The 27,855-nt window shown below is 38.0% G+C and overlaps 1 protein-coding gene across 1 annotated transcript in view; it reads left to right on the top strand.

Annotated features, from left to right (window-relative positions):
• The window catches only part of ZNF536 (zinc finger protein 536), a 79,708-nt gene extending 60,798 nt beyond the window's left edge, over positions 1-18,910 (top strand). The window contains exons 2-3 of the mRNA XM_063312872.1: positions 5,765-5,917; positions 17,322-18,910. Coding sequence (XP_063168942.1) covers positions 5,765-5,917; positions 17,322-18,904 — 1,736 coding nt within the window. The 3' untranslated portion in view covers positions 18,905-18,910. The remainder of the gene's footprint in view (positions 1-5,764; positions 5,918-17,321) is intronic.
• Positions 18,911-27,855: the final 8,945 nt, after the last annotated feature.

The raw sequence follows: 27,855 nt of genomic DNA, 5'->3' as shown, positions 1-27,855 counted from the left end.
TTAACAATCCTCATGCAGGTGGTCCCTAACAGCAAAGCAATTGTTACTAGTAAATATTTCTACTATTTTCCCCCAACCCCCATTTATTTTCCCTGGGCTGGGATCAGCCAGAACCGTTCGTAAACTGCCAAAATACTGCAAGCAGGCTCCAAACTTCTTTACTTCTGATGGACCACAGTAGCCTACTGTAACATCTGCTGCATTTATCTTAGGCAGTTAGAAAAGCCTAGTTACAAAAGTGCCTTCACCTTGGCTCACTTTCAGGGTGCTTCTTCTGTTGTGTTAGGTGGAAGATACAGGAGGATTCTTTTCCTAGAATGATCTGTGATGCTGGACATCTGGAAAATTTCTTTACTGAATATTCAAGAGAGACATTCATGGTACTCCTAACTCTCCATTACTTCCAAGGTTGCCAAGGCCATACTAGCTAACTGTACATTTTCAAACTGTCCCTCCCCCAAATGACAACCCAAACTGAGGGACCCCACCCCTTCACACCTCATTATCAAAATCAATAGTTTTATTGAAGCCCTGGCTGTGCAAAGAGAAACACACCATCTCTAATGGTGTGTGGGAATGACCTTGGGAGAGGAGGATGAGCCACAGCCAGGGGAATGGTCGGATAAGAGGCAGCTGAGCCCACAAAAGGAATGTGGATGTGGCAGACATCTCAGAAGGGACCCTTCCTAGTTTCTTGGGCTGTAAAGGCAATGGGGGGAGAAATGTACTTTCAGACTTGCAAGATACTGTTAATGTAACCTCACAATAAAATAGAATTAGCCCTTCTGGTCATGCTTCCTGTCTGGACTACCTTGCAAGACTGACATCATCCACTCTCAGTAATTACATTTCCATTTCTATGGACACCCAGGGTAAAATTCTGCAAGAAAATGTTTGAGGATCCTATTCCCACTAGTTCTGGCAACAGCATTGCGCAAGTCCTCCCAAAGTTCTGAACCCCTCCACTTTGCTTGCAACCCCTAAGAAGTTGTAACCCACAATTTGGGAACCCCTGACTTGTTATTCTATTATTATAATGTACAATGTTGCCAAGTTTTGGGCAACAAGTTACAAAATTCATCAGGATCTGATTGCTAGTGAGAGCTAGGTTTCCCTTGACATTAAGTCCAGTCATGTCTGACTCTAGGGGGCGGTGCTCATCTCCGTTTCAAAGCCGAAGAGCCGGCGTTTGTCCGTAGACAGTTCCGTGGTCATGTGGCAGGCATGACTACACGGAACGCCGTTACCTGCCCACCGAAGCGGTACCTATTAATCTACTCACATTTGCATGTTTTCGAACTGCTAGGTTGGCAGGAGCTGGGACTAGCAACGAGAGCTCACCCCGTCACACGGATTCGAACCACCGACCTTCCAATCTGCAAGCTCAGCAGCTCAGCGGTTTAACCCGCAGTGCCACCGTGTCCCATAGTGAGAGCTAACTATGGGCTATATTTATATAATCTCCAGTTATTCTTATGGTCATAACTTACTTAAGATAAGGGCACTATCTTATATTTTTTGTTTGTTTATATTCTTTGCTTTTTTATATGATTTAAGTATAGTAATAATATAACTTTAATTAATCATTGTACTTAAAGTCAAAAAATCCCCAGAGTTCTTAACTGTCTAGTTCTGTATTTTTTTTTAGTGTTATAATGATAGTTTATGATTATTTGCTGGTCAATGATAAAAATTAAAGATATTCAGTAATTATGCTGAATAAAATGTGACCCATTCCCTAATGTATGTTAGGATTGTAACACAAACTACGTAAATAACTCGCCAACTGTTTATTTGGGAGTACATATCCTACTGTGTTCAATGAAGTTTACTCACTGGGAAGTATTGCAGTCCAAACAAGCTGAGTGAATGTCCTGGATCAGGACCATGATGAGAGGACCATGAGAAGAGAGACATCAAGAGCTCCAACCTTTCATTTCCATAGTCCGAAGCTGTAACATTCCTGTATGATTCTCTCTCTCTCTCTCTCTCTGTGTGGTTGAGAGGGAAGGAGAGAGATAGAGAACAGAAGAAAACTCTCAGTTTTAAGGCCCATAAATGTATGGTTTAAAAAAAGGTCCTTATAGGTAAGGCTGGCCCCACTAGACACATCTTCTTACTGGAAGTCAAGTCAAGTCGAAAGGACAATTCTTCAGTCCAGACCACCCACGTGTTGTCCTTGCCTCTGTGTTTTCGTTTTGCTTTTTCAGAGGGATTAGTGCTAAACACCACAGCTTTTCAGCCTCACCAAAAATGAATCTGAAGGGGGGAAATCAATTTTGAGTCAAGTCAAAATCAGTCTCTTAAATCTGCAAAGCGAGCTGTTTATCTTACAAATTTATTCTTTTTTATTGGGCCACACATATCCTAGGCAGCAAGTTAAAAGAGAAATGTCTAACAAGCTGTCATTAAGAATGACATCTAACAAAACATAACTAGTACTCTTATTCTGTAAGTTTATCTGGAGTGGCTTGTTAGTTTTAGCTATCTGTTTATCTGCATTTTTCCTGTCCCTTTGCCCAGTGTTTATAGAAACCAAAAATAAAATAAAAGGATCCTTTCACACATTTGTGGTTTTCCCCTTCATACATGCTATCTTAATTTTGCAAAATTCAGAGTATTTTCTTCTGTTGAACTTTGTTTCCTGTTTGGTGTTGTACAAATACTATGACATTTAAAGTTTGTCAAGGAATCAAAAAATATAAAATATTTCATGCCTGCTTGACAGTCCACATGATTCTGCATTGTGTTATTCTTAAATGCTCTGAACAATAAAAATGTATCTTACTAGCTTTCTAATATCTACTTTGCATTAAAATGTGCTGGAGGGTCAAGCAGAACACTCAGAGAAATTTATCCTTATATTTCTTTTATCCAATTGTTTATTGTTTTCATTTTAAGAAGACAAAAAGCAAAACTTGTTCAGGGAATGTTCATGTGTGTGATTTCTCTGACAGACAGTTTAAGTATCTTTCTCCTTTCAGAAATGCACACATGTTTGCTTTATTGGCTATCAAGGAAATGTGTCCATAAAATTCACATATTGTTTTCCTGCATTTATTTTGCTGGTTTTCCCCCAAGTGTGGTTTGCTGCAGAATTTCTGTTCCTTCCCACACACTTCTGTTTGTTCACTGATTCTAAGCTTGATTTGTCATTGTTAGCCCATGTAACTTAGCCCAACACTTAGCTGAAAACTGATCATACATAATGTGTTCCACATGCCATCTTGACAGAGTGGAGCAGCAGTTGAGATGTTGACTAGGAGCCCCAAGCACCCAATCCATCCTCAGGCACAGAAGAGGTGCCAGGTGACCTTGAGGCAGTCACTTTCTCTTAGCCCAGCCTACTTCACAGGTTTGTTGTGGGGAAAAAAAATAAGAGGATGGAACTCTATGAATGCCACCTTGAGTTCCTGTATAAAGAGGATATAAATCTAATAAATAAATAATAAATGTGTTTGCAGCTATAATCTCATAGTTGCACACATTTCCCATCTCTTGCTTGCATGCACATCATACACATCTTCCTTTCCATGTTACAGAATTATGCAGTGTTTAACATGTGTTAAAACCCTAATTCCTGGTCACTTTTAACAGAACTTTCAGGATACAAGGATCCTGGGTTTTTCCCCTCTCCCTCTCCATTTCCATATTCCTTTTGTTCTCTGTCCTTCTCAGCCTTGGATCATTAAATCTTAGAAAGTCAGAGGTATACTGGGAAGATGACATGGGGATCAACCAGTTACTGAGGGTGGTGGTGGACTCCCCTTTTTTGGATGGGTTCAAGCAGAGGCCGGAGGGGGATTCTTTCATTGGGTTCCTGTCCTGTCCTGAGACTGATAGCTTGAGACTTGATGGCCTAAGTGGTCCTTTCTAATTCTAACCATTTTTGTGTCAGCAATGGAGACAGTAAGACTCATCTCTCAGTCTTTTCCATACTCCATGATCCAGAAGTCACATCTTCTCAACCATACAAACCTCCCCATCTCTTTGCCAGTGAGTTCGTGATTTACTGACAATACTTCTGGACATTTTGTGCAGTCACAAACTGTCTGTTTCAGGTACTGTCCTGCAGACAAAGGGCTCATCTACACTGCCAGTCCAGGCCACCAATCACTTCGGAGGGAAGGAACAGGTGATGCCACCCTGTAGTCTCTGCCCGCCAATTGTGAATGCAAACTTTAGCCAGTTTCCTCCTCCTCTTTCAAAGTAGCATTTTCTGCTTCAGTCAGAGGAAGTACTGCTGTCTTATTCACCTAGTGCCCTTTAGTTCCTTCAAGGCAAACCCCATCTACTAATTTCCCACTGCATGCTGTGCCAGAAATGCCCTCCCACCTGGGAACATGGTTGCTGCCCTGCAGCAACCAGTGTCTGCCTTGACATTCAACCTGGGATCTGCTGCTGTGGACCTTGTTTGTTTGTTTGTTTGTTTACAAGTTTAACAGTGAAACATGGCTCCTCACCTCTAGATCATTGTAGGAGCAATTTATCACTTTGCTGGTACACCAGAGGTTGGAAGGGGGCACCTGAAGACCCTTCAGTTTAACTGGGAATCAGTGGAGTGATCTTAAACAAAAAAGGCCACCAATTTAATGATGTAGCTAGCATTTTTTTAAAAAAAAAATCGTGAAACAGAGGGTTTTCCAATGAAACATCAAAATGAGCAACAGTCACAGTGGACCATTATCCACTTTTCTACTGCATTGGGTGGATAATAATAAAATAATTAAATGAATAAAAAGCTCTGCCAGACACATTCCCACCCATAGGACTGAATTCTTTGCAAGGCATGACTAAGGCATATCAGTCCATACATGTTTTTCTAAACCAGCTTAGTCTGAAGCTGGCACCAGCACAGGACAGCAGCAGCTTAAGGGTGTAGTGCACATAAGTCCAGTGTGCGAGTTGTCTGAGATGAAGCAGTGGGTTAAATCTGAAGCTCTGTTCTGCCTCTTGATAGGTTATCTTGGATGCTGAAATAGGGATAATCATCTGGCACAATTAAGGTGTGATGGCATCTTGCTCAAAAGAAAAGAATAAAAGAAAAGCTGTAACGTGCTATAATTTATGTGACAAGTTCCCACAAACATTGGGTACAGTCCATTTAATGGGTGAACAATTTTAAATCTCCTTGATTTCAGTGTGAGAGATTTGCACATCTGCTTAGTCTTCTATTAAAACCACCAGCATTTAATGAATTAACTAAAGGCTTATATTTAAAAGTGCTTAATTTCCTGTGCATTATGCCTAATACCATTAATGTTAGTAGTATCAATTGTAATAATGTTATTACAATTCTCTTTGGCGTTCAAAACTTTTGAAAGGGATACGCAGCTTGGCTTACATATGCCTGCATATTGATTAACAGTCAACCAAAAGCAAGAAAGGAAAAAAAAAATACTTTTCTGGGGAAAAAAAGCAAGGAAAAGTTTTTGTCTTTTTTTTTTTAAGGATGAGAAAGTACTTAATAGGAATGGAGCAAAAGAAGAACTCAAACCAGCTGCTGACACAGCTGTTTCTTTTCTTGTCTAATTCAGTTCTGTATAAAGGTACCATATGCTGCTTAAAACGACGATGGGAAAGATGAAATAATTTAAGAGAATAACAAGAAAATACATGAATTGTCAGCATTCTGTCAGATTAAAAGAATGAAACAGACAGGTGTAGTATTGACATGTTTCACTTTGTGTTGCATTAGCAGTTTGAGTGAGAACAACTTCTTGACATGTGCTGAAGTGATGTGAGAACATTCTATCTATTTCAGATGTTGGAGATGAAGCTGGAAGACCTGCCGGAGTCCAGCAGCCAGCATTATTGAGGGATAGGAGCCTTGGGTCTGCTATGAAGGACTGTCCCTATTGTGGGAAAACATTCAGGACCTCACACCACTTAAAAGTTCACTTGAGGATACATACAGGTGAGGCCTCCTCATAAAACAGTGGACATTTTTATATAGAAAAGAAAGTAATGCACAGAAGATGTTCTCTGGAAATATGGAGGCTGAATGACTAAACTATAACCCAAAAGAATCACATTTGCATTCATCTTATTACCAATTAGTAAGTGGCAGGGCTTCCTTTCATTGGGCAGGAAGAAGGAAACAGAGATGGGGGAGGCCAAAATGTTACCCCTCACTCTTTGAATCCATGGCCAGGATCATGAACTTCTTGTTGTAAAAGCTCTCAGTTTTGCAATTCAAGAAATCCCTGATGTTTTTCTTGCAACCGGATATGCTAGATCCAAGGGCATTTCTCTGGAAGTTGGATGTTTTCCTGGCTTATGCTATAGCAAAATAGCCACAGCAGGGGCATACAGTACCTTGCATATTGGACACCCAGGGCAGATAATTTCTTAAGAACCCACTCCTCCATTGCTGAGAGATACTAATTATGGTACTTAAGGCATCAGGCTAGAAACAACCAGGAGACTGTGAGTTCTAGTTCTGCCTCGGGTCCAAAGCCAACTGGGCGATCTCGGGCCAGTCACTCTCTCTCTAGGAAGAAGCCAAGGGCTAATCTCTTCTGAAAAATGCTGCCAGGAAAACCACAGGGAGAAATTGCCAGCAGTCAGAACTGACTTGAAGGCAGAAATGTTTTTCCCCACTGTTGCTGACCACCAAGCAGCAGTAGTGACTTGACTCCACAACCATTGCTAGTTTCCTCATCATCTTCAGCAGCATCCTCCCTTATTGCTTGCACCAAGGGCTGACTGGCTCCCTCTTCTACGTCATTGTGCTGCAGCCAGATCTCAAGAACACAGTGTGTGTGTGTGTCCCCTTAACATGACATATTATTTGGGCAGAAGGCACACTATCTCATAAATGTCCTATGATGATGGCTCAGTGATGGGTACAGCATGAGTTTTCTTGATAGATAACTTAGACAAGTCACTGTTTTAGATATCAGTCTCTTCTTGTTATTATACGGTAGATATAAAAATACTAACCTCCCTTTCAGGGCACCTATTGTAGGAAATATTGAGAATACTCTCACAGAGAAGAACTAAGCAAAATATTTGGGAGATCTATCTGTGTTGATTTTTTTTTTTAAATTCAGTAAGGGGCAATCCTTTGTTGAAAAATAATTCTGTTTTTCTGTATGACTGTGTGCATGCATGTTTCTGCATGGAGGCATTTTCTCTGACCTGGACAATAATCAAATAGAGAAAAAAAAGTCTAGAATGATATTCAGTTTTCCAGGCAGAGCAGCTGAGGGAGGGGTTGTGAAATAGCTCAAAAGCTCTAGCGTTCCCTGGAGTTTCAAAAGCAAAGTATTTTATTTTTACGTGTCCTTCTAATATGGAAGAGTTTGATTAAAGTGGACAATATTTTTGCAAAAAATGAAGGTTTTTTCCAACATCAATGAAAGAAAAAAATACTAAACTAAAAGAAGTATATTTAATTCTGTTTTTAAAGTACTGTAGAAATGGCAAATATTAGTTATGATTAAAAGCTAAGAAGAACTGACTATTTTGTGGTTGATTAATAGATGCACTAAGGTATTTATTGTTCTTCTGTTTAGAAAATGCACAAACATAATAAAACATTCTATGTTTGAGAACAAACATGTGCAAGGAATTAAATAATTGCTAAATATAGTTGAAAGGTGCTATCAAGGAAAAGAACCAATGGATCAGAAACTCAGGGCTGTTTTTTTTCCCTCAGGTTTTTTTTGTGTGTGTGCTAGAAATGGAAAGAAATAGCAACACACCCAAGCATGTTAATAGCATAAAGGGTATATTAGGGTACTACCTTTTAAGTCAAACATTAATGTCAGGGCACCAATCCCCCCCCCCCCAATATTGCATGCTGAGGTAAGAAAAACCTATATTCCACATATAATTCATGGATTTAAGCTGGTTCAGAAAAGTGGGGATTGTAGATGAAAGACTGACAAACTAACAGTCCTCTGTGTGAAAAAGGAAGACTTTCTGTTACGAAAAATGCAGCTTCACATTTAGGATCACTAGGAATAGAACTGAAAATTCAGATTGCGTTCGTTTAAATGTGAATGCAACCTGCCTTGGAATACTATGAATGATTCTGGTTATGCACCTCAGAAGTATGGTAACAGCGACTTCCTTTACTCCTTCCTTTTCCTCTCTGGGTGCTTTAATTTTCAAACAGCACCAGCTGATATTTCTTTTCTGAAACCTTTTCTTCTCTTAAGACCTGTCCTCCAACAGCTTAGTAAAAAGTTAGGAAGGAAGGAAGGAAGGAAGGAAGGAAGGAAGGAAGGAAGGAAGGAAACAAACAAACAAACAAACAAACAGTATGGGGGTATGTTTTCAACAAAAACAAAAAAACAAGAAAACAGCAAGATGGTAGAGAGGAATAAAATTATTCAAGATTCTAAAGAAATGGAATGAAGGTTTTTTTCCAGGGTCATTCAGGACAACCGACAGAAAGTCCTTCCACCCACCGCCCATATTGCAAAATTAACTATGGAAGTCACTATTACAAATGTACTCATCCCACTGCCTTGGATGGCTTTAAAAGAGTATTAAACACATTTATGGAGAAGAAAGCTATTGTTGACTAATTATCAAGATTACAATGTATTACACACAGGAAGAGAGGCAGTAGATGCTTCCTTATAGCAATTTGAGACAGAAGCACTGTTATGTTGATGTCCCCCTTAGGGTTTTTGTAGAGGCCATGGTAGGAAAAGAATCCGAGAGATGTATCTGGTAGGGCAGCTGCAGAGCATTGAGGAGAATGAATTAGAAAATGTAATTTTCTATTTGTAGAGTACATTTAAAGTTTCCTTCGTATTATATAGATTTCATTCTGTTTTAATATTTACATGTAAAACAAGTATTGTTAGACTCTGCTGGCCTTTTGCAAGGCCCTAAAAACTTGGTTTTCTGCCTGGGCCTGGGCCCCCAGGAGTGTGATAAAGCCAGTCTCTTGGCTTTGTTGATGGTTATTAATGAAACTCAGCTGCTATGTGTTTTATTTTATATTATGTATTTAATTGTTTTTTATATATTTGATTGTAAGCTGCCCAGAGTCACTTATGTGAGATGGGTGGCTATATAAATCAGGTAGGTGGGTGGGTGGATAGATAGAGGAAAGATGCTAAATGGGTACAGAATTTCTTCCTTATATCAATGTTTTATTTTAATTCAAGGATCATTTTTGTTTGTTTGTTTGCTCATATGAATGCTTGGTTAGGAATGAATGAATTGTGGAGAATCCAGAACATCTAACTCTCAATTTGTAGAAAATACATATGGTTTCAATAGATATTGTCAGAAATAATTATGCCCTAACCCTAACTAACAAAATTATATGGGGAAGAAAACCTGATATTCAAACTGAATTTACAGAAGCATTATCTAATTTCCAACATGTATATAATATTTTAAATGTACAATAATATTAAAACAGATAAAAACCCATTTGCATAAGAACAAACCATAATAAAATAACAAGAATAAGAAATCAGTGGTTTCTCCCTTAGTAAAGGTAAAGGTAAAGGTTTCCCTTGACGTAAAGTCCAGTCGTGTCCGACTCTAGGGGGCGGTGCTCATCTCCGTTTCAAAGCCTTGGAGCCGGCGTTGTCCATAGGACACTTCCGGGTCATGTGGCCAGCATGACTCACGGAACGCCGTTACCTTCCCGCCGAAGCGGTACCAATTAATCTACTCACATTTGCATGTTTTCGAACTGCTTGGTGAGCAGGAGCTGGGACGAGCAACGGGAGCTCACCCCGCCGCGCGGTTTCAAACCGCCGACCTTCCGATCGACAGCTCAGCGGTTTAACCCGCAGCGCCACCGCGTCCCTGCCGGTTTCTCCCTTGGTGCTTCTTAAAACTTAAAACTCCAGCTCTGCTATTTTATCCTGGGTTGCATTATGAGCTTCTTCTGATGTAGCTGATGGACCTTGGCAACCAAAGGAAATTTCAATGATAATGATAATGGTAATAACAACATAATACAGTATACGTAACTCAGGGTTGAACTGTTGGGTTCTTGGTGTTCTCTAAGTTTGGTTGTTTTCCTGCAGAGGTTTTGTTACCAGGCCAGGTAACATCATCAGTGCATGGGAAAGTGAAGATTGCTGGTTGTTTAGTAGCTTGCCCTACCAGTATTGGTTGGGCATGTTTACTTCCTTGATAGTTTCTTCCTTGATTGTTTATCTGGTTTTGCTTCCTGCTTATCTGGGTGTTGGTTGCTCAGGAGAATTGTCTGAGTGTTTCCTTCCTTGACTTTTGGTGTTGCACCAAGTTCCAGGACAAATCAGACATCAACACAGAGATAAACCCCATCCACAAACCATTTTTGGGGTTTATCTCTGTGATGATGTCTGATTTGTCCTAGAACTTGGTGCAACACCAAAAGTCAAGGAAGGAAACACTCAGACAATTCTCCTGAGCAACCAACACCCAGATAAGCAGGAAGCAAAACCAGATAAACAATCAAGGAAGAAGGGATAACTAAACATTCTGAAAACTGCAGCACAGTCAGTTATGGCCACGCCAAGAATGCCCATGACATATGTCTGTGTCATGAGTTGCAAGTAGGCTTCCAGGTGCAGTTCAAGGTAGTGATGATCACGTATAAAGCCTTTCATGATATAGGGCTTGGTTATCTGAAGACCATATAACCTTCATAGTTTCTGCCCATCCCACATGATTAGGCAGAGTTGGCATGCTCCAGGCCCCATCAATTAAATAATGTCATCTGATGGGACCCAGGAAGTGGGCCTTCTCTGTCACAGCACCTGACCTCTGGAATAACAACCCCCCAGAGATTCAAACAGCTCCCTCCCCGACGTTAAAATAGGCTTTGAGTTAGAGGGGGTGGCAGGCCCCTTGTGTAGTGAATGGCCTGCTGGAGATTGCATTATTTTTCTCTGGACATTTGTTGTTGTTTTGTATTGTTTTCTTCTTTTAATATTGGATACCACCAAGAGTCATAATGGAGCTAGGTGCCAGGTAAAAAACAAACAAACAATAAGTCAGAAAGAAATAATAATATAAATATATGTAATATACATATTCAAAAATCCCAAGTCTTAGAAGATAGACAAACATATCTCAAATGACAATGATAAATGTGGCAGCACTTTTTATTTTTTCCTGCTCATTCAGGATAACAATTTCTCAATTTCCTGCCCTACTTGCTGTATTAAAAGCCTTAATTATATCAGTGGATCATATATCACTGAGTGATTAAAACCTACATTTTGATTTTATTTTATTCTATATTAGCTCAGTTGGTGTTTCTGAGTCTGTTAGGAACTGAAGCAGTGTTGTAAAAGCCAGTTTCCTGTGAACACCTGATTTATTGCGAGACCATGCCTTGAAGAACTTTTCGCCAAATCCACATTTAAGGCTATAGCATGTGCATGTCATTGAGTCAGTGTTGAGTCCTGGTGACTGCAATTTTCTTGGCAAGATTTCAGAAGTGGCCATTGCCTCCTTCCTAGGGCTTGGAGAGAGTGACTGGTCCAAGGTCACCCGGCTGGCTTTGTGCCTAAGGTGGGACTAGAACTTCTGGTCTCCCGGTTTCTAGCCTGGTACCTTCACAACTACACCATACTGGCAGTCGTAAGGCTACAGTAATTATTGGGAAATGCTGCTGGCTCTTTGCCTAATCCTGTTCTATAGGGTACCTAAACTACTGTCCTCCACATGTTTGGACATTGTCTACATTTTTAGCCACAATAATCCAGCGGCAATGAATTGAAACCTCAAATGTCTAGAGGATACCAACTTGCATTTCAATAAGAGCCTTTGTATAGGAATCCTGAGTAGTTTTGTTATTCCAGACTCAAAACCATTTGATGCTTCCAACATTATGATCAGATCATTCAATTAGGAGGGAATTACCAGAGCTATTCACATACTATTGTGATATGTCAGTGTCATGAAAAAGCTGTGTAACAGTAGCTATCTATATAGGTTTCCTGTATGTGCTTCCAAACAAGGATACTTTTTCCTATTCTTTTTCTGTCTTTTTTCTCCCTCTCACTTCACACTTGCTTCACACTTGATGTGATTCACTTGAGTTAGATTATGATCCATGAGTTGAAAACAGACTGACAGGATTGTTCCTAATCAGAAATTACAGACTCTTCTTAAAATTGGTATGGATAGTTGTCATGTGCCTATGGAATACTCGAGATGAGTTGACCGAAATAAACTCAACTCATCCCTTCTCTGGAAATTTCTACTAACAGTATTTTCAGAGGCAAGATAGACTAGATACATAATTGAGGAAAATGACCTCCTGCTCCAGGAGGAGAAACAGTTTTGTTACTGATTTTTTTTTTAAAATTCAAAATTGAGCTAAAAGGATTTTTTCCCCATGTCCTATCAGTTTCTCCAGATAACCCCATCCTTAATATTATACAACTTGCCTTCTCTCAATTTAATGACGTCCCAAACTTTTGTTGAAAATAATTGATTGAATTTAAATTTTCTTAAAAGTTTAAAAGGTAATGTTAACAGTATAAATTTCCTACCAAACACTAAGTAGGGAAATATCCATTAGTGAAATTAACTACAGTTTCTAGGTAGCTAACAATGTGGCGTATACAGTGGGGCTAATGAACGCTGCAGTGGGTGATATTTCATTATACAAATTAATGCTCACATTTTAATGGGAAAGTCACATAATGAATCTCAGCTTCACTGACAGCAATTAGAGACACAGATTGTCCCCTTCTGGACAAGACACTGTTTAGCAATAAGCAGCTGTGTGAAAAGTCTTCAGGTTTGCTATATATATATATATATATATATATATATATATATATATATATATGTGGATGCTTTGGGGAATTGAGTGTACAGTTTATATTAATGTACTGAAGCTTCAGAGCTAAGGAGCATCCATATTTATTTCTTCAAATATTAACTATGTAAAGACATATAGAGAGACTACATAAATAAATATCCAAGATAGGATTTAAATTCAATTATATGGCTTTGCAGAAAAAAGAAAAAGAAGAAAAAGAAAGAGGATGATGAGGAAGGTTAAAACATTATTCAGATAGTTGTACAATAGAACAAAAAGTAATATAAACTAGAATACCAGAAGCATGGAATAAGAACCCTATGTCTTTTTTTCTCTTTTTTTTTTGGTTTGCATATTTCATGATACCAAGGGAGTAAAGAGAGTCAAAATGCAATTGGTATTTCTGACAAACAGATGAACTATGTGGGGAACATGTGCATGATCCAAAAATAATCCCACAGAACCTTTGATATTCCATTTGGTTTCAAAAGTGTGAAGTGAGTGATTAGAATGATAAAAGAAATTACTGAGTAGGAACAGGCAGAATAATGAAGTAATTAAACCATAGTGCAGCTCTTTTCTGAAATACCTTCTCTTGCCATTGATAAAATAGATTATCAATATCTTATTAATTGATTGAATAGCTTTTAAAAATGCACACAAAATGTTCAGTATTTATATTAGAATATATCAAAGAGACGTTTACTTGTTCATTTCATTATCCACTGATATATTAGTAATTCTGGTTCTTGATAATAAATGATGCTCCTAGATATGTTCCATTCAGAGGATCCCAAGCCCATGAAGCCTTCAGAGACCACTGGCTTTTCCAGAGTTAGAGAAGACCTCTAATTAAAACTGGACAGAAGCAGTAAAGGTTTTAATATCTTTTTCCTATTTTGTCCAACTTCCAGCAGCCTAGGGCAGCATGGTCAGTGGCAAAGGACTGTGGGGCTTGCAGTCTAAAACCTCTGGAGGATATTAAACTGCTTACCCAAACACAGACAGTTCTGAGATACATGGAAAAATGGCCTCATTCAGTATAAGGCAGCCTTCCATAGACTAGAATGGGTTCGCCAGATATTCCTGAAGGGTAATTCTCATGCCCACCCAGTTCAACAGTTTGAAAGGCTGGGCTCTGCATTTATTTACAGACCATACTGCATGGGTCACAATTTCATAGGTTAGACAATATTTCTCAAGTTGATGCTCATGTCTTGATATTTAAAGAAGCAGGCTAAGAGGAAACTGAAGAACCATTACTGCTGAGGTCCCCAATATGACAGCTAGGGAGGCCCATGTACTTGCAAGATCTCAGGCTCTCTGCCCACCTGATAATATACATATTTTTAAAAGTTCAGTTAAAATAGAACAGGAGTTCAATTAAAATGGGACAGGAAGCCAGCATACTCCATAGTAAGGCAAAGTACTTTCTTAGATAATAAAAAGGATGGTATCTGTAGTCTAGAACTTTGGAATTGTGCTCACACACTCAGAGAAAAGACAAGGCTTACTTGGGGCTGTATGAGAGCCAGTGTGGTGTAGTGGTTAAAGGCATTGGGCTACAAACTGGGAGGCCATGAGTTCTGGTCCTGCCTTAGGTACAAATCCAGCTGCGTGACCTTGGGTCAGTCATTCTCTCTTAGCCCTAGGAAGAAGGCAAGGGGAATGATTGTCAAAAAATGTTGCCAAGAAAAATGTCTGGTCTTGTTCAGAAGTCAAGACTGACTTGAAGGTGTGTTCACACACATGCAAACACACAAGGGGAAGGAGGTAGGAAACATCCTGTAGGACATGGGGTGGCAGACAGCCTTCTGATCACTTGGTGCTTTGCAAATGGTTATGCCCCCCAACACAACCATTTTGATGAGTCAGGCCCCCAGCAATCACTTTGTGAGAGTTCTGACATGTTTTTAATATTCCAAATCAATGCAAAAACTTGGGGAATGATGATTTTTATAAAATGAATCTGGTGTCTCAACTTTCCATCTCCTAAATTATATAATGTTTATAATGTTATGTTTGTCTGCAAAAATAATTCCTGAGGAAATGAAGGAATTGAAAAGTTTATCACTTTGGCCAGATTATGCCCAAGAGATGTTTAACATGATGCATGCCATTGTTTGCGGGTTGAGAATTCTTAACTAAGATTGTGATATGCATGTGAAACTAGTCTGTAAAGACACTAGAATAATACTAAAGAGTACTATTTATTCTGGTTCAGTTTTGTTTGAGTCCACATACATATATTACTTTTCTCATCTTACTGCATGATATAATGACACTGTTTAAGATAGAGGTAAGCCATGGAAATATAGTACTTTTATATGTATTGTTAACTATTGAATATTTGGGATATAAATCCTTAGCAGGAAATCTAAATCTATTTTGGACTCATATTAGTTCTGCATTCACAAATACTTTCTATCCCTGTTCCACAGTAATACACATTTTGACTGGATATGGTTTTGCATCTGCAGGCTGAATGATATGCATTTAATTCAAATTTTATTCAATTAAAATTTGCCATACGGCTCACATTTTTCTGAGTGTCTAGTATGCTTTTAAGCTAGAAGCTACAACACAATTCAGAAGGGCGTTTGTCCGGATGGACTAACTATTGGTCATTTGTGAATAGTTCAACGATTAGAACTTATAAAAACAGTACAATGAAATAACAGAAAGAAGCAACTCAGTCACAAAGAGTGATTCATGAATAATGGCAGTGTTAAATGAGCAAACTTGGTTCCCTCTCTCTATTTGTCAACCACTGAAAGATTTCATTTTTAGAGATGACTTGGCACAAAGTAAAATCTCAGAGGCACTTTTGTGTCTTCACAAGTAAATTGTGAAGCCCCAGTGTGGTTCAAATCCTGAACTTCCTGCCACCTCTTGTTACCACTCTTTCTTGAAACAACTTAGGATGTCTTGATTTTTGTGTTTTAAGAGAGAGATATTTAAGCTGTGTCTATTTCCAACATGGCACCCACTAGATGTGTTGGGACGAGAGTGCCTTGATTTCTGGTGAAATCTGCCTTGCTACATAGGAATTCTGGGAGCTGCAGTTTCAACATACCTGGAGGCCTTGATTAGAAGGGATGGTACATTTGAACAAGAATATTGCCTCTGTATAATTGTTTTTTTAAAAATGTACAATTCGATACCTAGCTTAGTAATTTCATTTATTATTTATTTATTTTATTTTTTATTGACCCAGGGACAGGGGAGAGAAATAGGAAACAGAGAAATAATTTCAGGGTACACAGTTCACAGATGGCTTGTCTTAGGATTTAAATTATTTTGGAAAGGGCAAAAAATGTCCTTGTTATTTAGATTGCTCAGAGAAATAATTGCTGTTATTGACAGAACACCATTAAAAGAATCTTCTGAGATTGTCAGATTGCTGTCTGTTTCAATGACAAGTCCAGCATTCAGGTCTTCAGAGGATCACTTGATAGCCATTCAAGCGCTCCTATACATTTACATTCCTGTTTATCTACCCAGCTTTTCTTTTGTGGCGTGTATATGTGTAAACGCCTGTAAATATTCCATGTATGTTCTATAGGACACCTGCATTTCCTTTAAATCAAAATCAAAGAACTATATAAGTTTTGCACTGAAATGGAAATATGTAATCCAAAAATATCATATATATTTTAGAATGCACTTTAAGCCAACCCTTACTCTTTTGAAGAGGTCTTATTAGAGGTAAATTACACATTTTACCACTAGAGCAATAGAGGAACCATTAGTGCAAATTTAAAGCACTGCAAAAACCAGTAGATAATATTAATTTCAGAGAAACAAAATCTATTTTGTACCTTTTTATTACTCTTTTTCTCTTTAATTTTTATTGACTACCTTTTATCTTAACTATATGTTCTTAGCACAATGCAGTTCCAATGCACTAAAATCATATTAATATTTTATAGAAACCATATTTATAGTTCTTTATTTGGAAACAGTGTAGCAGGTCTGCAAATCCTTGAATCCTTCTGGAATGGTGCCCTCCAAATAATGATAAATTACTTGTGCAGAATGCCATTTGCTAATTATATCCATGATTTACTGCAGAGCAAGACTTAAATCATTCATTTCAGTCTTGCGTAACAGTGCCATAAAATTTTTAGGTTTAAAAATGGTTTCCATGTGTATAATTTAAACAAATTTTAGTGCTATTGTATACAGAGAAACATTGTAGCCATCCATTTGTTATACACTTTGTCTCTCCCTCCTCCCCACCCACTGCCCTCTGCTTGTACTTTTAATGATCACTGTGTAGAACGGTGTTGCTTCATTTTCATAATCATAGCTTCTAATTCTGCAGCAGTTTTAGCATATTAGGTTAAAGAAGAGATAGTTGATTGTGTGTGTGCTTATAGCATGTCAAGCTTGTAGAAAGCTATTTAAAGGGGAAAAAATCCTTAAAAATATTAATTTAATTTTAAAGAAGAAATTACCTTAGGGGAAAAAAATAGATCATGGAGGCCATATGGGGCTATTGTTGTTGTAGAAGTAGAGTTCTTTTCTTTTGCTTTTTTCCTCCAGTAAATGTGCCTTTTGATAATTGCAGGTGAGAAACCATATAAATGTCCCCACTGTGATTATGCTGGCACCCAATCTGCATCCCTGAAATACCACTTGGAACGACACCACCGGGAGCGACAAAATGGTGCTGGGTCACTCTCTGGACAGTCTCAAAGTCAAGAACACAAAGAAGAAACATCAAGTAAAGGATCAATGTTTGTTAGACCGGACGTGCTGAGAGGAGCTTTCAAAGGCCTTCCCAGCATCGATTTCCGAAGTGGGATGGGATCTCAACAGTGGTCACCAGGAATACTTTCTTCAGGAGATCATCCAGGTCATTCAGTTGGCATCCCCACTGAAGGTTCTTCAGATAATATGAAAGGTTCTGACACACCTTCCAAAGGGACACGCTTTTCTGACCTAGGCCGAGCATATCATAGCATGGTTGGAAATGGGGTGAACTTCCAAGGGTCTCTGCAAGCTTTTATGGACAGCTTTGTCCTCAATTCATTAAAGAAAGAAAAAGAAAAGAAGGATAAAGTCCTGTCTGATTGCCTTCCTACAAAACTGTTGGGTTCAGAAGCTAGTGAGGAAAAGGTGTCCAGTAAGCAGAGAAAAACAGAGAAATCACAGTATGAACCTCTTGACCTCTCTGTAAGGCCAGATGCAGGCAGTCTTCCAGGTTCATCATTTACTGTTCAAGACAATATTGCTTGGCATGGCTGCTTGTTTTGTTCATTCACAACATCATCTATGGAATTAATGGCTCTTCATCTTCAAGCCAATCATTTAGGCAAAGCGAAGCGCAAAGATGGTGTTTTAGGATCAATTAGAAATGGTAAAGACCAACCTAGAGAGGCTGTTGCTTCAACAAATAAAGCCAACCTGCTGCCAACTTCTCTACAGTCCAATAAAGATTCAACAGTTTCCAATCTGATAGGTCAAATGGATGGGGCTTCTGAAAGAATGGCCCAGGGATCCAAGGATTCACCTGGAGAACAAAAGAATACCACCTGGCCTGGTCATGTGGACTCCACTTTTTATAATTTTGCAGCTGACTTCTATAAGCAATTTGGTGTTTACTCTGGAGTTGGTGGAGCACATAACTCTTGTACCACTACTGAAGTGGACCTCAAAACACAGTCTGATGATGATCCACCCATGCTGCTTTCTGACCCTGTAAATAAAAGTGCTACTGATGACCTGTCAGACATTGCATCATCTGAAGACATGGAGTCTTCCAAGGAAGAAACCGTTGATGAGGAGGACCTTGAAACCGAATCTGACCTTATGAACAAACCCTTTCCCAGTCTAAACAAAGATAGCAATGACAGAGGAGACAGCATACAAAGCTCTGTTGCCTCCAAAAATTCACAAGGACTCATCTCACCCTTGCCACCTTCTGAAAAGCCGTGGCACACTTCGAATCTGCTTTCCCCACATGAAGCTGCACAAGTAGTGATGAAACCTGAACAAGCGTCAAGCCCACAGGTCCTGGAGAAGCAAGTAAACATGCTGTCGGTCCTAAGAGCCTACAGCTCTGATGGCTTAGCAGCCTTTAATGGACTGAGTAGTAGCACAGGAAGTAGTGGATATATCAAGAGACCTGACTTGTGTGGTAAGTTTTAGAATCCTTCTTTCAGACCATTTCAGAAAAAAAACACATACAAAATTACTGAGTATGTTTAATTATATTTGTTAGAAAATTTGGCTTTCAAAAATGTCTAAAACTATGGGATAAACTTCTTCTGTGTTATAGAGCATGGACCTCTACTGACCATAAATGGTGCTTCTGTGCAAAAGTGTGGCCTTCTGATGTGGTCCAGACCATTAAAAAAAAATTACATTCATGTAGTTTTAAATTAGATTAGCAGTTACAGTATATAAGAGGATTGTATTTATAATATGTGATTGGGACATTTGCTGCTCCAATGTGTTATCATTCTGATTTTGTTTTATTTTTTTAAACTGATGTGGTAACTTGCAAACTTTTCAGCATTTGAACTGAGGAAAAGACACTGGACACTTTGTTAAGCCTTAGCCAAACTTGCTTTTTCAAATTTCTTTATGTTATATAAGGGTATAACACTCAAATAAAAATCCAGTGAGCTATTCCAATATGCAGTTATATTTTTATAGGGAAATTTTGGAAGTACTCATCAGACAGTAATCTTTCATTATTTTCAAAAACTAAACAACTTACCATTTCAGTTTTCTTATTGGAAATAATGTGATCATCAAATAATATAATGAATATGATAGACACAGATATTAAAATGTAAAAATCCAAAATCATTATTAATCTTGAGTATATTTATATAGTTACTATTTTGCAGTAAAGTATGATTTTTGGAGTCACCAAATGGCAGGGTATTTTTTCTAGATTATCTGAATATATGGGGCTGTCAAATTGTCTAGCCAGTGTGAAGAAATTCAACATGTGACATACACTATTGCCAAGTAGTTTTGGCATGGTGGATTTTGATTGTTGGAAGTCAGAGGTGATTAAGAGCCACCACTTGGGGACTCCAACATCCAGGGAGAAATTTAACACCCTTTTTATTCATTACAAATTTTAGTTAAAACTTCTTTCCTCTGATCTCCCTTATGACCAATCAGCAAAGAAAGAAATTGACTCATAGTCCTTCTGGAACCCCCTTTGATGCAAAATGACACAAACATGGGGATCCAAGGGTTGTGTTAATCCATCTTTTGATATCTCATTGACAGTTTTCAAGAACAGAAAGAGCTGCAAAAAGCATGAGTTGAAACATTGCAGGGAAGAAAATGTAAACATTCCCAATTGTCCCAGTTAATGACATATGATGGCATTGTCACCCAAAAAGCAGTGACAATCTGATGTTCCAATTCCAGCTTGGGGACAGGTGGGGAGTCTATAAATATGCATTCATGGTTTTGTTAGATGGATACTCCTCCTCCTCTAATGGAAGGAATGTTTCAAAGACTTACTGCACATGCACTGAAATGCTTCAGTTGGTGAGATCCAAGGTAAATTCTGATAGCACAGCATCAAGAAGAATCAGTCTTAGCAAAGCCAAAGCACATGGTCTAAGTTCATCTAATGAGCCTGGACAAATAAAACAAGAGGAAGCAGCTTACAAATGCCATGGGTTGTTGGAGAGACAACAGAGAGTCCCCTTACCTCTCAAGTTTGCATTTCACAAACCCAGGCCACTCAGACTGCACAGCTCAAAAATATACCAGGGTGTTTATTCCAAAAATGTGACACCATTGATCTCCTAAATTGGAACTCATTCCGTCAAGGGAGAGGTCTCTGTGGTAGAAGTAAAAAACTGAATTAGAATAAATGTAGGAGAATGTTTTATAGTGGTTCCCCTTCTCTGATTCTTTATTTTCTACTTAGAAGAATAAACAGATGAAGTGAGGCATCAGAACGAGTCCTTTGCTATATATCTGGCAAACCATCTGAAGGATCTTTTCAAATTCACCCACGAGTATTATTTTTGATCTAAAGAGAGACAGAAAAAAGTTCATCTTCTGGATTCTTGACATTTCAGGCATCAGGTCATAGACATACATAGTTTCAAGAATTAGCTGAAGCTACACATTGCTTGGACCTATAATGGGTTACATAGTGTGAGAGAGAACTCAGGATGATCATGTCTGCCATTCTAAGCCCGGTATCCATAACTATGCAGAGCAAAGACTATTTTCCAAGTTTGTTTGTTTTTGTTTTTTTTTTAAAAAGAGGAGAAAAAGCCCACTGTGGGATTTCTGACAGTTTGAAAAATATTGACAGCTGCTAATGTTATGTAAATTAAAAACCCTACTTTCTCTCCTTTTAATAGCTATTCTGCCTCATAATTCTAAAAAGGGGACTGCCCAAACAAACTAAAATTTGAACTTCCTGGAGTTGCTAATTTCAGGGCAGGACTGCATTCATAGTTTAACCTTACCTTCTGTTTAAGTATTATATCCTTCCCCCCGCTCCTCCTCCTCCTCTGTATATTTCTCAGTTGCTATCTGAATAGGGTTATCATTGATGGCATTTCCTGATAGAATCCAGAAAACATTTACCGATTGGTGTTTGACGGTGTTTAGCGTTCCAAATGCATGCTTCCTCAAAGGATAGCTGTAAACAACAGTAATAATAGATGAATGTTCAACTGGTACTCATACAAAACATGTTATTAGATTTACTGCTAAGGTATCATTTAAATGTAAACCAGCCTGGGTCAGGGGTGGGAGGCAGAAGAGAGTGAGGAAGAATTACTGTTGCTTCACTTGCTGAGTTGAATTTAGAAGGTTTCAACAAGCAGATCGCTTAGAAACTGCTAATGGAAGGCTAATGTCAGATATCACTAGACTAAGCAAACTTTTTCATGCACCTCCTTTTCAGCCCAATTCAGTCAAGTTCTTGGCCAATGGGATGCTAATGTAATCCTTATTGCCTTCCTTTCTGATTAACCTAGAGCCAATTGTTTTCAAATATAGTACAGGCAAAAACTCAAGACCACTTCACAGTTCAGTAGATCCATTGTGGGTATTCATCATGTGTTTTTATTGGTATATACAGTATGTGTTGCTGAGAAGCAAGTGGTCCACAGATTCCTACCATATATAGATTCAGAGCACCCAAGATGAAAAGAATGGGCATTTCTCTTATCCATTAGAGTAAAGATCTGCCACCTTTTCACAACTGACTTTTGAAGAAGTATCAGTTGGCTTGGATACTTGCTAGATGGAACGGGCATACATTTATACATTGGATAAATTAAAAAAAGAGAAATAAATGCTCAAAGAAGGTAGTAAAAACATGGAAAGCATGACCTCTGGAATTTTTTTCCAGCCTTTTAATAGCAGCTCTACTCTGGGTTGCATGACCATGAAGGGAGGACAAAGGAATCTTAGAATAGAGCGGTGGGCATTGTTATGAGCCACTACCCAGCTGCCTCTTTCATGGGGAAACATTGGGGAAATCTTTTTCTGGATTTTTTTTCTTTGCCCATTTTGAATTCAATCTTTCTTTTGAAGAATCTCTCTCTCAACACCAAATTTGGTCCAGTTTTGTTATGTTTCTGTAGAGTTATTCTGCTGATGGATAGGTAGATGGACAGATAGCCCCTTTACATAATTTCTTTCCAACATTCTGTTTGGTTAGAAAAAAAATAAAAAAGAGAAGAGAGTAGGGCTAGGACAAAAATTAATTAAATTGCTTTAATTAAATTTACCTCTAAATTTAGTTCAAATTAAATATAGTCAATATGGTTAATGATTTCCCTTTCAGTGATATTATAAATACAATTTGATAACAATTTTTGGAGTTTGGAAGCCGCACAATGGGGGGCCACACAATAATTTGGAACCTCAAGTTGTACAATAGAGTGCTCATTAAACAATGTCTACATAATGTTTCTGCTCATTTCTGTATGGTGAAATAAAATGTCCCTAGTAGTACAAGGCTAGATTATGAAACTCAGCTCATATAACAGGGGACATTCATTTTTTTAGTTGGGATAACAACTGGGAGAATTTCTTGCATTCATTTTACTTTGTTTCTCAAATCACAGTATGTGTTACCCTCATTAGCCCTATGAGTCCTAAACATGAATGGTTCACTTAATATGTGAATGTGATGGCAGGACAATCAGTTAGAATGCTATCTTTATTAATACCTTCCATATGTGAAATAGGCTTACCCCTCAGTCAAATCTTCCTGACTCCTAGCTCAGAAAACTGTGGTTACTATTTCACATGACAGTCAGGTGATCTCCTGCTTTCAGCATCCAAGTTTTATCTGTACATTTTGGGAGACTATAATCATATCATACATTTGTTTGTACCATGGGCATTAGCAGCAAGCTCAGATCAATATCATTGTTAAGAACAATGGATTTTATTCCAGTGTCTCTCAGTAAACTAGCTACGCTTTAGGGCTGATTCATATATTTCATTGTAAAAGAACAGTTGACCAAGACTTGCCCCCCACCTCCTGTCTTGCTTTATTTCAACTCAGCGTCATGCATCAGGCACATTTGTGACACAAGCTGTCTGTGCTTTCATTTAATGTAATGCTTCACTTACATTAATTGTTGAAGTAGCCTGCAACACTTTGGAATCATTTTACTACAAGGTCCAGTGTGAGGAGGGTTTTTTTTTTTTTTTTTTGCATTTCATGAAAAGAACATGAAACAAAGTACAGAAGTTTATTGAATTGGTGATAGCTAGATCACTGTAGGATTTCCATCCACCCTGAAAGTCACATTAGCATATAATGCTTTTATTGACCCCAAACTGGCTATAAGGAATGCCTCAGTTGGTTAGTCCAGTGATACTTTATGATAAGCAAAATGGTGTGTGTGTGTGTTTTGTGTGCAAAGATTTGAGAAGCAATGGATTGTAAACCACTGTATGCTTCAGTTTATGAAGTTTAGTATACACCACCTCTTTCAAAGCATTATTAAGTGATTAGCAGAAACACAGAGAGGAGAACACAGCCAATTTGAATAGTTGTGTTCTCTGTCTTTTGCTTGTTATGCAATCCCTCCCATTATCTGTAAATGTCACACAAATATCTGGAAGGAGTGGGACTTCGTATGTATAGCTCCATGCATGGAAGCTTCTGACAAATCAAGAACCTTTCACATTTGGGAATCCTTTTGTTTAGAATCTTGGGTACCCAAATATCCTAGGAAAAAATGTGTGACCTAGGTTATTTGGCATTGGGGCAGATCTACTTGGTGTATCTGTTTCCCACTCCTCACTCCTCCCCCATAACTTCCTGGTGGTTCTGCCTTAGTTAGGGAATTCAATTCAATTCAACTTTATTACAACAGAATAGCAGTATTAGCCATCCTTAAACATATATTGTAAAGTTAAATTACTGAATGCTTATAAAGGACTTGTAATGGTTTTGGGAAAAGAGAGGTTATCAGATGGTACTTCATTGTTTGACAGAGAACTGTGTTATATATCAGTCTGCTTTTTCAAGGCCTTTGGTTGTTTGATGTTTCTTTGACCACTGCTACAAGATAAGGCTTAAATAAGAAAATAAAAGGTTTTGATTTAATTCTGCAAGTATAAAATTAAATCTTTCATAGGATACATTGTGTCGCTGAAAAATAGGCACAATTTTACAAGAACATAGACTGCTGTTGAATTGTTCTCTTCAAAAAGTATTTGGATTGGTGGATAGTGCCATTAATACTGTTTTGCCACTATGTGGCACCAGAATAAATTTAGTTATATCTACGTAGAGTCAAGAATTTCCTGTTGCCATTCTTTACTTATTTTAGAGAGACAATCAAGTTCTTGTCTATCTTTTGAATTGCTGTATTTACCAAACTTTCAATGACAGTTGGTGCTAATTATAAAATAATGTATAATTTTCTGAATTAATCATTGATGCTCATTTCTAAGCATCTTCAGATCTACTTTGTTCCATTTAGTGTTTCTCTAGTTTTTGGAGCCATTGATTCTTTAAAATATCTAGATATAATTTGACTGGAACTGTGGTATCACAATGTGTCTTTCTTACTAATAGAATAGTTAATAATCTGTTTTAGGACAAATTTGGCTTACATGATGACAGCTTTGTTGTTTGGATAGGTATTATTGGTCATCTTTCCCAGATAGCACACTTATCACATCAAGAAGATGTATTTAATAGAATATTGTGCATTTCATGCAATATCTACTGATTATTCTTACTTTAATTAATGTTATGAATTGGCCTGCAAAACTGTGTTTGAAAGGAAGGGAGGATATGCCTCTAAACATTTTGTCTTCATCGATCTGTTTCACAGCATTTAATATAGACTAGCATTAACTAAATAGATCCTTTGTTTTCGTGAGAACTAGATATATACATCTTATTGTACATTATAGGTCTTGCTTAGAAAGGGTACCTATATAATGTTAGTAGTGGTGCAGCAAAAACTGAATGCTGTACAGTAGATATGGATACCCAACTCCGTATAGACTAAAGTTTTGAGAGATGTCCCTGAGACATCCCTGAGGCTGTTCCACATCTAGAAATTTGTGCAGATAAAATCACTATCTGCTTCTATCACCTAGTGATGTCTTTTGACCAACTTCCCAAATCTGACTAATCAACATGCCTTTTTAGCCATTTAGAGTCTAGCTGATGTTTTTGTCTGTTGCATCTTTTTCCTTCTGATTCTTAAGTTCCTCCTAAACTTTATTCACAGCATCCCACTGTTTCAGAAAGTGAATTTTGTGTGCAGGGTCACTGTAAGGTATACAGACTTTCATGTTAAGTTTAAGCCACAAGAAGGATTAGTAAAGGAGTATTGAGCGAGCGTGTATTATTTCAGATTTTAGTACACACTCTAGGGAGAGGGCACAATTCAATAAAATCCATATTCTTTATTACTGAATAAGGTATCATGCTTAAACTGCCCTCCAACCAATTTATTTCAAGAATATTTAACACAATTTTTTTTAAAAATAATCACAATAACAATGGCACGCATAGACCAAAAATCTCCCCTTCCCTCCCCTTCCCCCCCAAAGGAAGAGATTTGTGCCTTCAGCATGCATATCTACCAGGCAGGCACATATTTGTTCCAAAGGTCACTCTCAGTATGTAATGCTGGATAAAAATTCCTCTGGGGGGACACACATGTATGATCTATCACTTTCAAGTGTACATACCCACTCATAAATATATTTGTCATCTTCTAAGGGGCACCCTTATTTTTGCAGAATTATTCACCATTGGGAGAGATTTGGATTATGCCATTGACCTCTTAGCCACCTCCTTCAGGTCCTCATTCTGATGCAAGTTCCTTTGTTCTTAATGAAGTTGCTCCTCATGTTTGTCTATGTTAACGGAGATCAAAAGTTGGCCCCAAGTCCTGGGCCTTCAGCTGCTGTTGTGGATAATGCATTGCTATTTGCGTGGCAATATCCAACCAAACTCATATGGCCTTCCTCCTTTTTTAATTAAGTCGAATGCCAGCAACCCAATGAAGTTTGCACTCCTGGATAAAAGGGCCGGTCTGTGTCTAGCGCAGTATTTGCCAAATGGTTCGCTAGTCATTTCAGTACAAACAAATGGATGGTGTCAGTAAGTCTGCAAACACTGTTGACATTTAGCCTTGTTTATGTTACTTTCCTTTTGCTGCACATTTTTGGCTCAAAAAGCTACTGTCGGAATCAACAGTGACTTCCTAGCAGAGGAGCCAAGCTCTTCTGCCTTTCACCCTGGGATCACTTGCAATATTAAGAGTGGGGGGTTTGACTTCACCATTCTTAACATTAAATATATTTTTGGCTATCTCAAGTTAGAATGAAACGAGTCTTCCAATTTCTAACAAGACAAATACCAAGGTTAGAATGTTTGGTTACTTTCAGATGCTGCCCTACTCTTTCCAGTTCTGAACTGGGACGTTCACTAGAAAATCCGGCAATCTTTTATCCCAGTTTCCAGAGACAGATACGCATCTTTGATTCAAAATAGGCAACACGTATCTTTTCAGCATTCCGTAGTTACTCAGAATGAGAGTAGGAGACGAGAAGTGAAAATTAGGTTCTATGCCATCATAGTATAAATGTAGGAACTCATTTATTTAAATCATTTGAAATGCAGAAAAAGAAACAATTCCAGATTAATTAAATAGATGGTCCAATATTGTACTAAATGATGGTGTTTCGATCAAAACAATCTTTCTGCACTTCCACAGCACTCATTCAGTGACAGTCTCTGTGCCTTTCTCTTCCAAGCACATTCAAGCTGTAGTCGCTTGTAGAAACAGCTATAATAGCCCTTTTGCATCTGGTTCTGCACACAGACAAACTAGGATTCCTTTACATGCCACTCAGTTTTGAGACCACACTCCAACACAGAGGTAGTTAAAAAGTAGAGAGTGCGGCAGATTTAATCTGATTTCTTGGGGAATTATTATGGCCAAAATATTCAATGTCTTAAGACTATGAACACAAATATCTATGTGTAATTCAAATTGCAGCTATAAGATATGTTAATTAAACTATAGTTTTGGAAGAAAAAGAACTTTAAGCTAAAGGAGATTCTATTTCAGGCAATTCAGCAACAATAATTCATTTTTAATGTTCTGGATTATTCTGCTATATTCTTTCAAACAAGGATCAGGACCAGTTCTTTAAAATATGGGACATCTGAAATCTCAAGTGTACCAAAAACTGAGAAATGTTAGACTTTGACCTAATTCATTGTTCTGTTAGTTGCAATACTACAAGTATTTACAGTACTGTATTCAAACCATGGTTTTGTATAACTTAAATTGTTATCATACTAAACCACAATAGCATAAAGGTGTAGGCTGTAATCTATCAGAGAACTACTCATGTGTAATTCTTATTGAAATCAGTAGGATTTACAGATGTGTGGCATGAGACTGGAACTGCAGTCTTAAAATATTATAAAACAGTCCTATGTCATTGTTTTGATCTCAATTTTTATGTCATATATAGAGACCCCAATAACTTTTTTTAAAAAAATAAGAACAGCTATTTTGGATTTCCTTTTATTCTTGTAAAAATGTGTAATCTTGTTGCATTTCTGAATTGCTGCTTTTTTTCCCCCCTTCTTGTTC

This window comes from Candoia aspera, chromosome 11, assembly GCF_035149785.1.
Source record: "Candoia aspera isolate rCanAsp1 chromosome 11, rCanAsp1.hap2, whole genome shotgun sequence".
NCBI classification, from domain to species: Eukaryota; Metazoa; Chordata; class Lepidosauria; order Squamata; family Boidae; genus Candoia; species Candoia aspera.
This window is presented reverse-complemented; position numbering and strand designations above follow the sequence as displayed.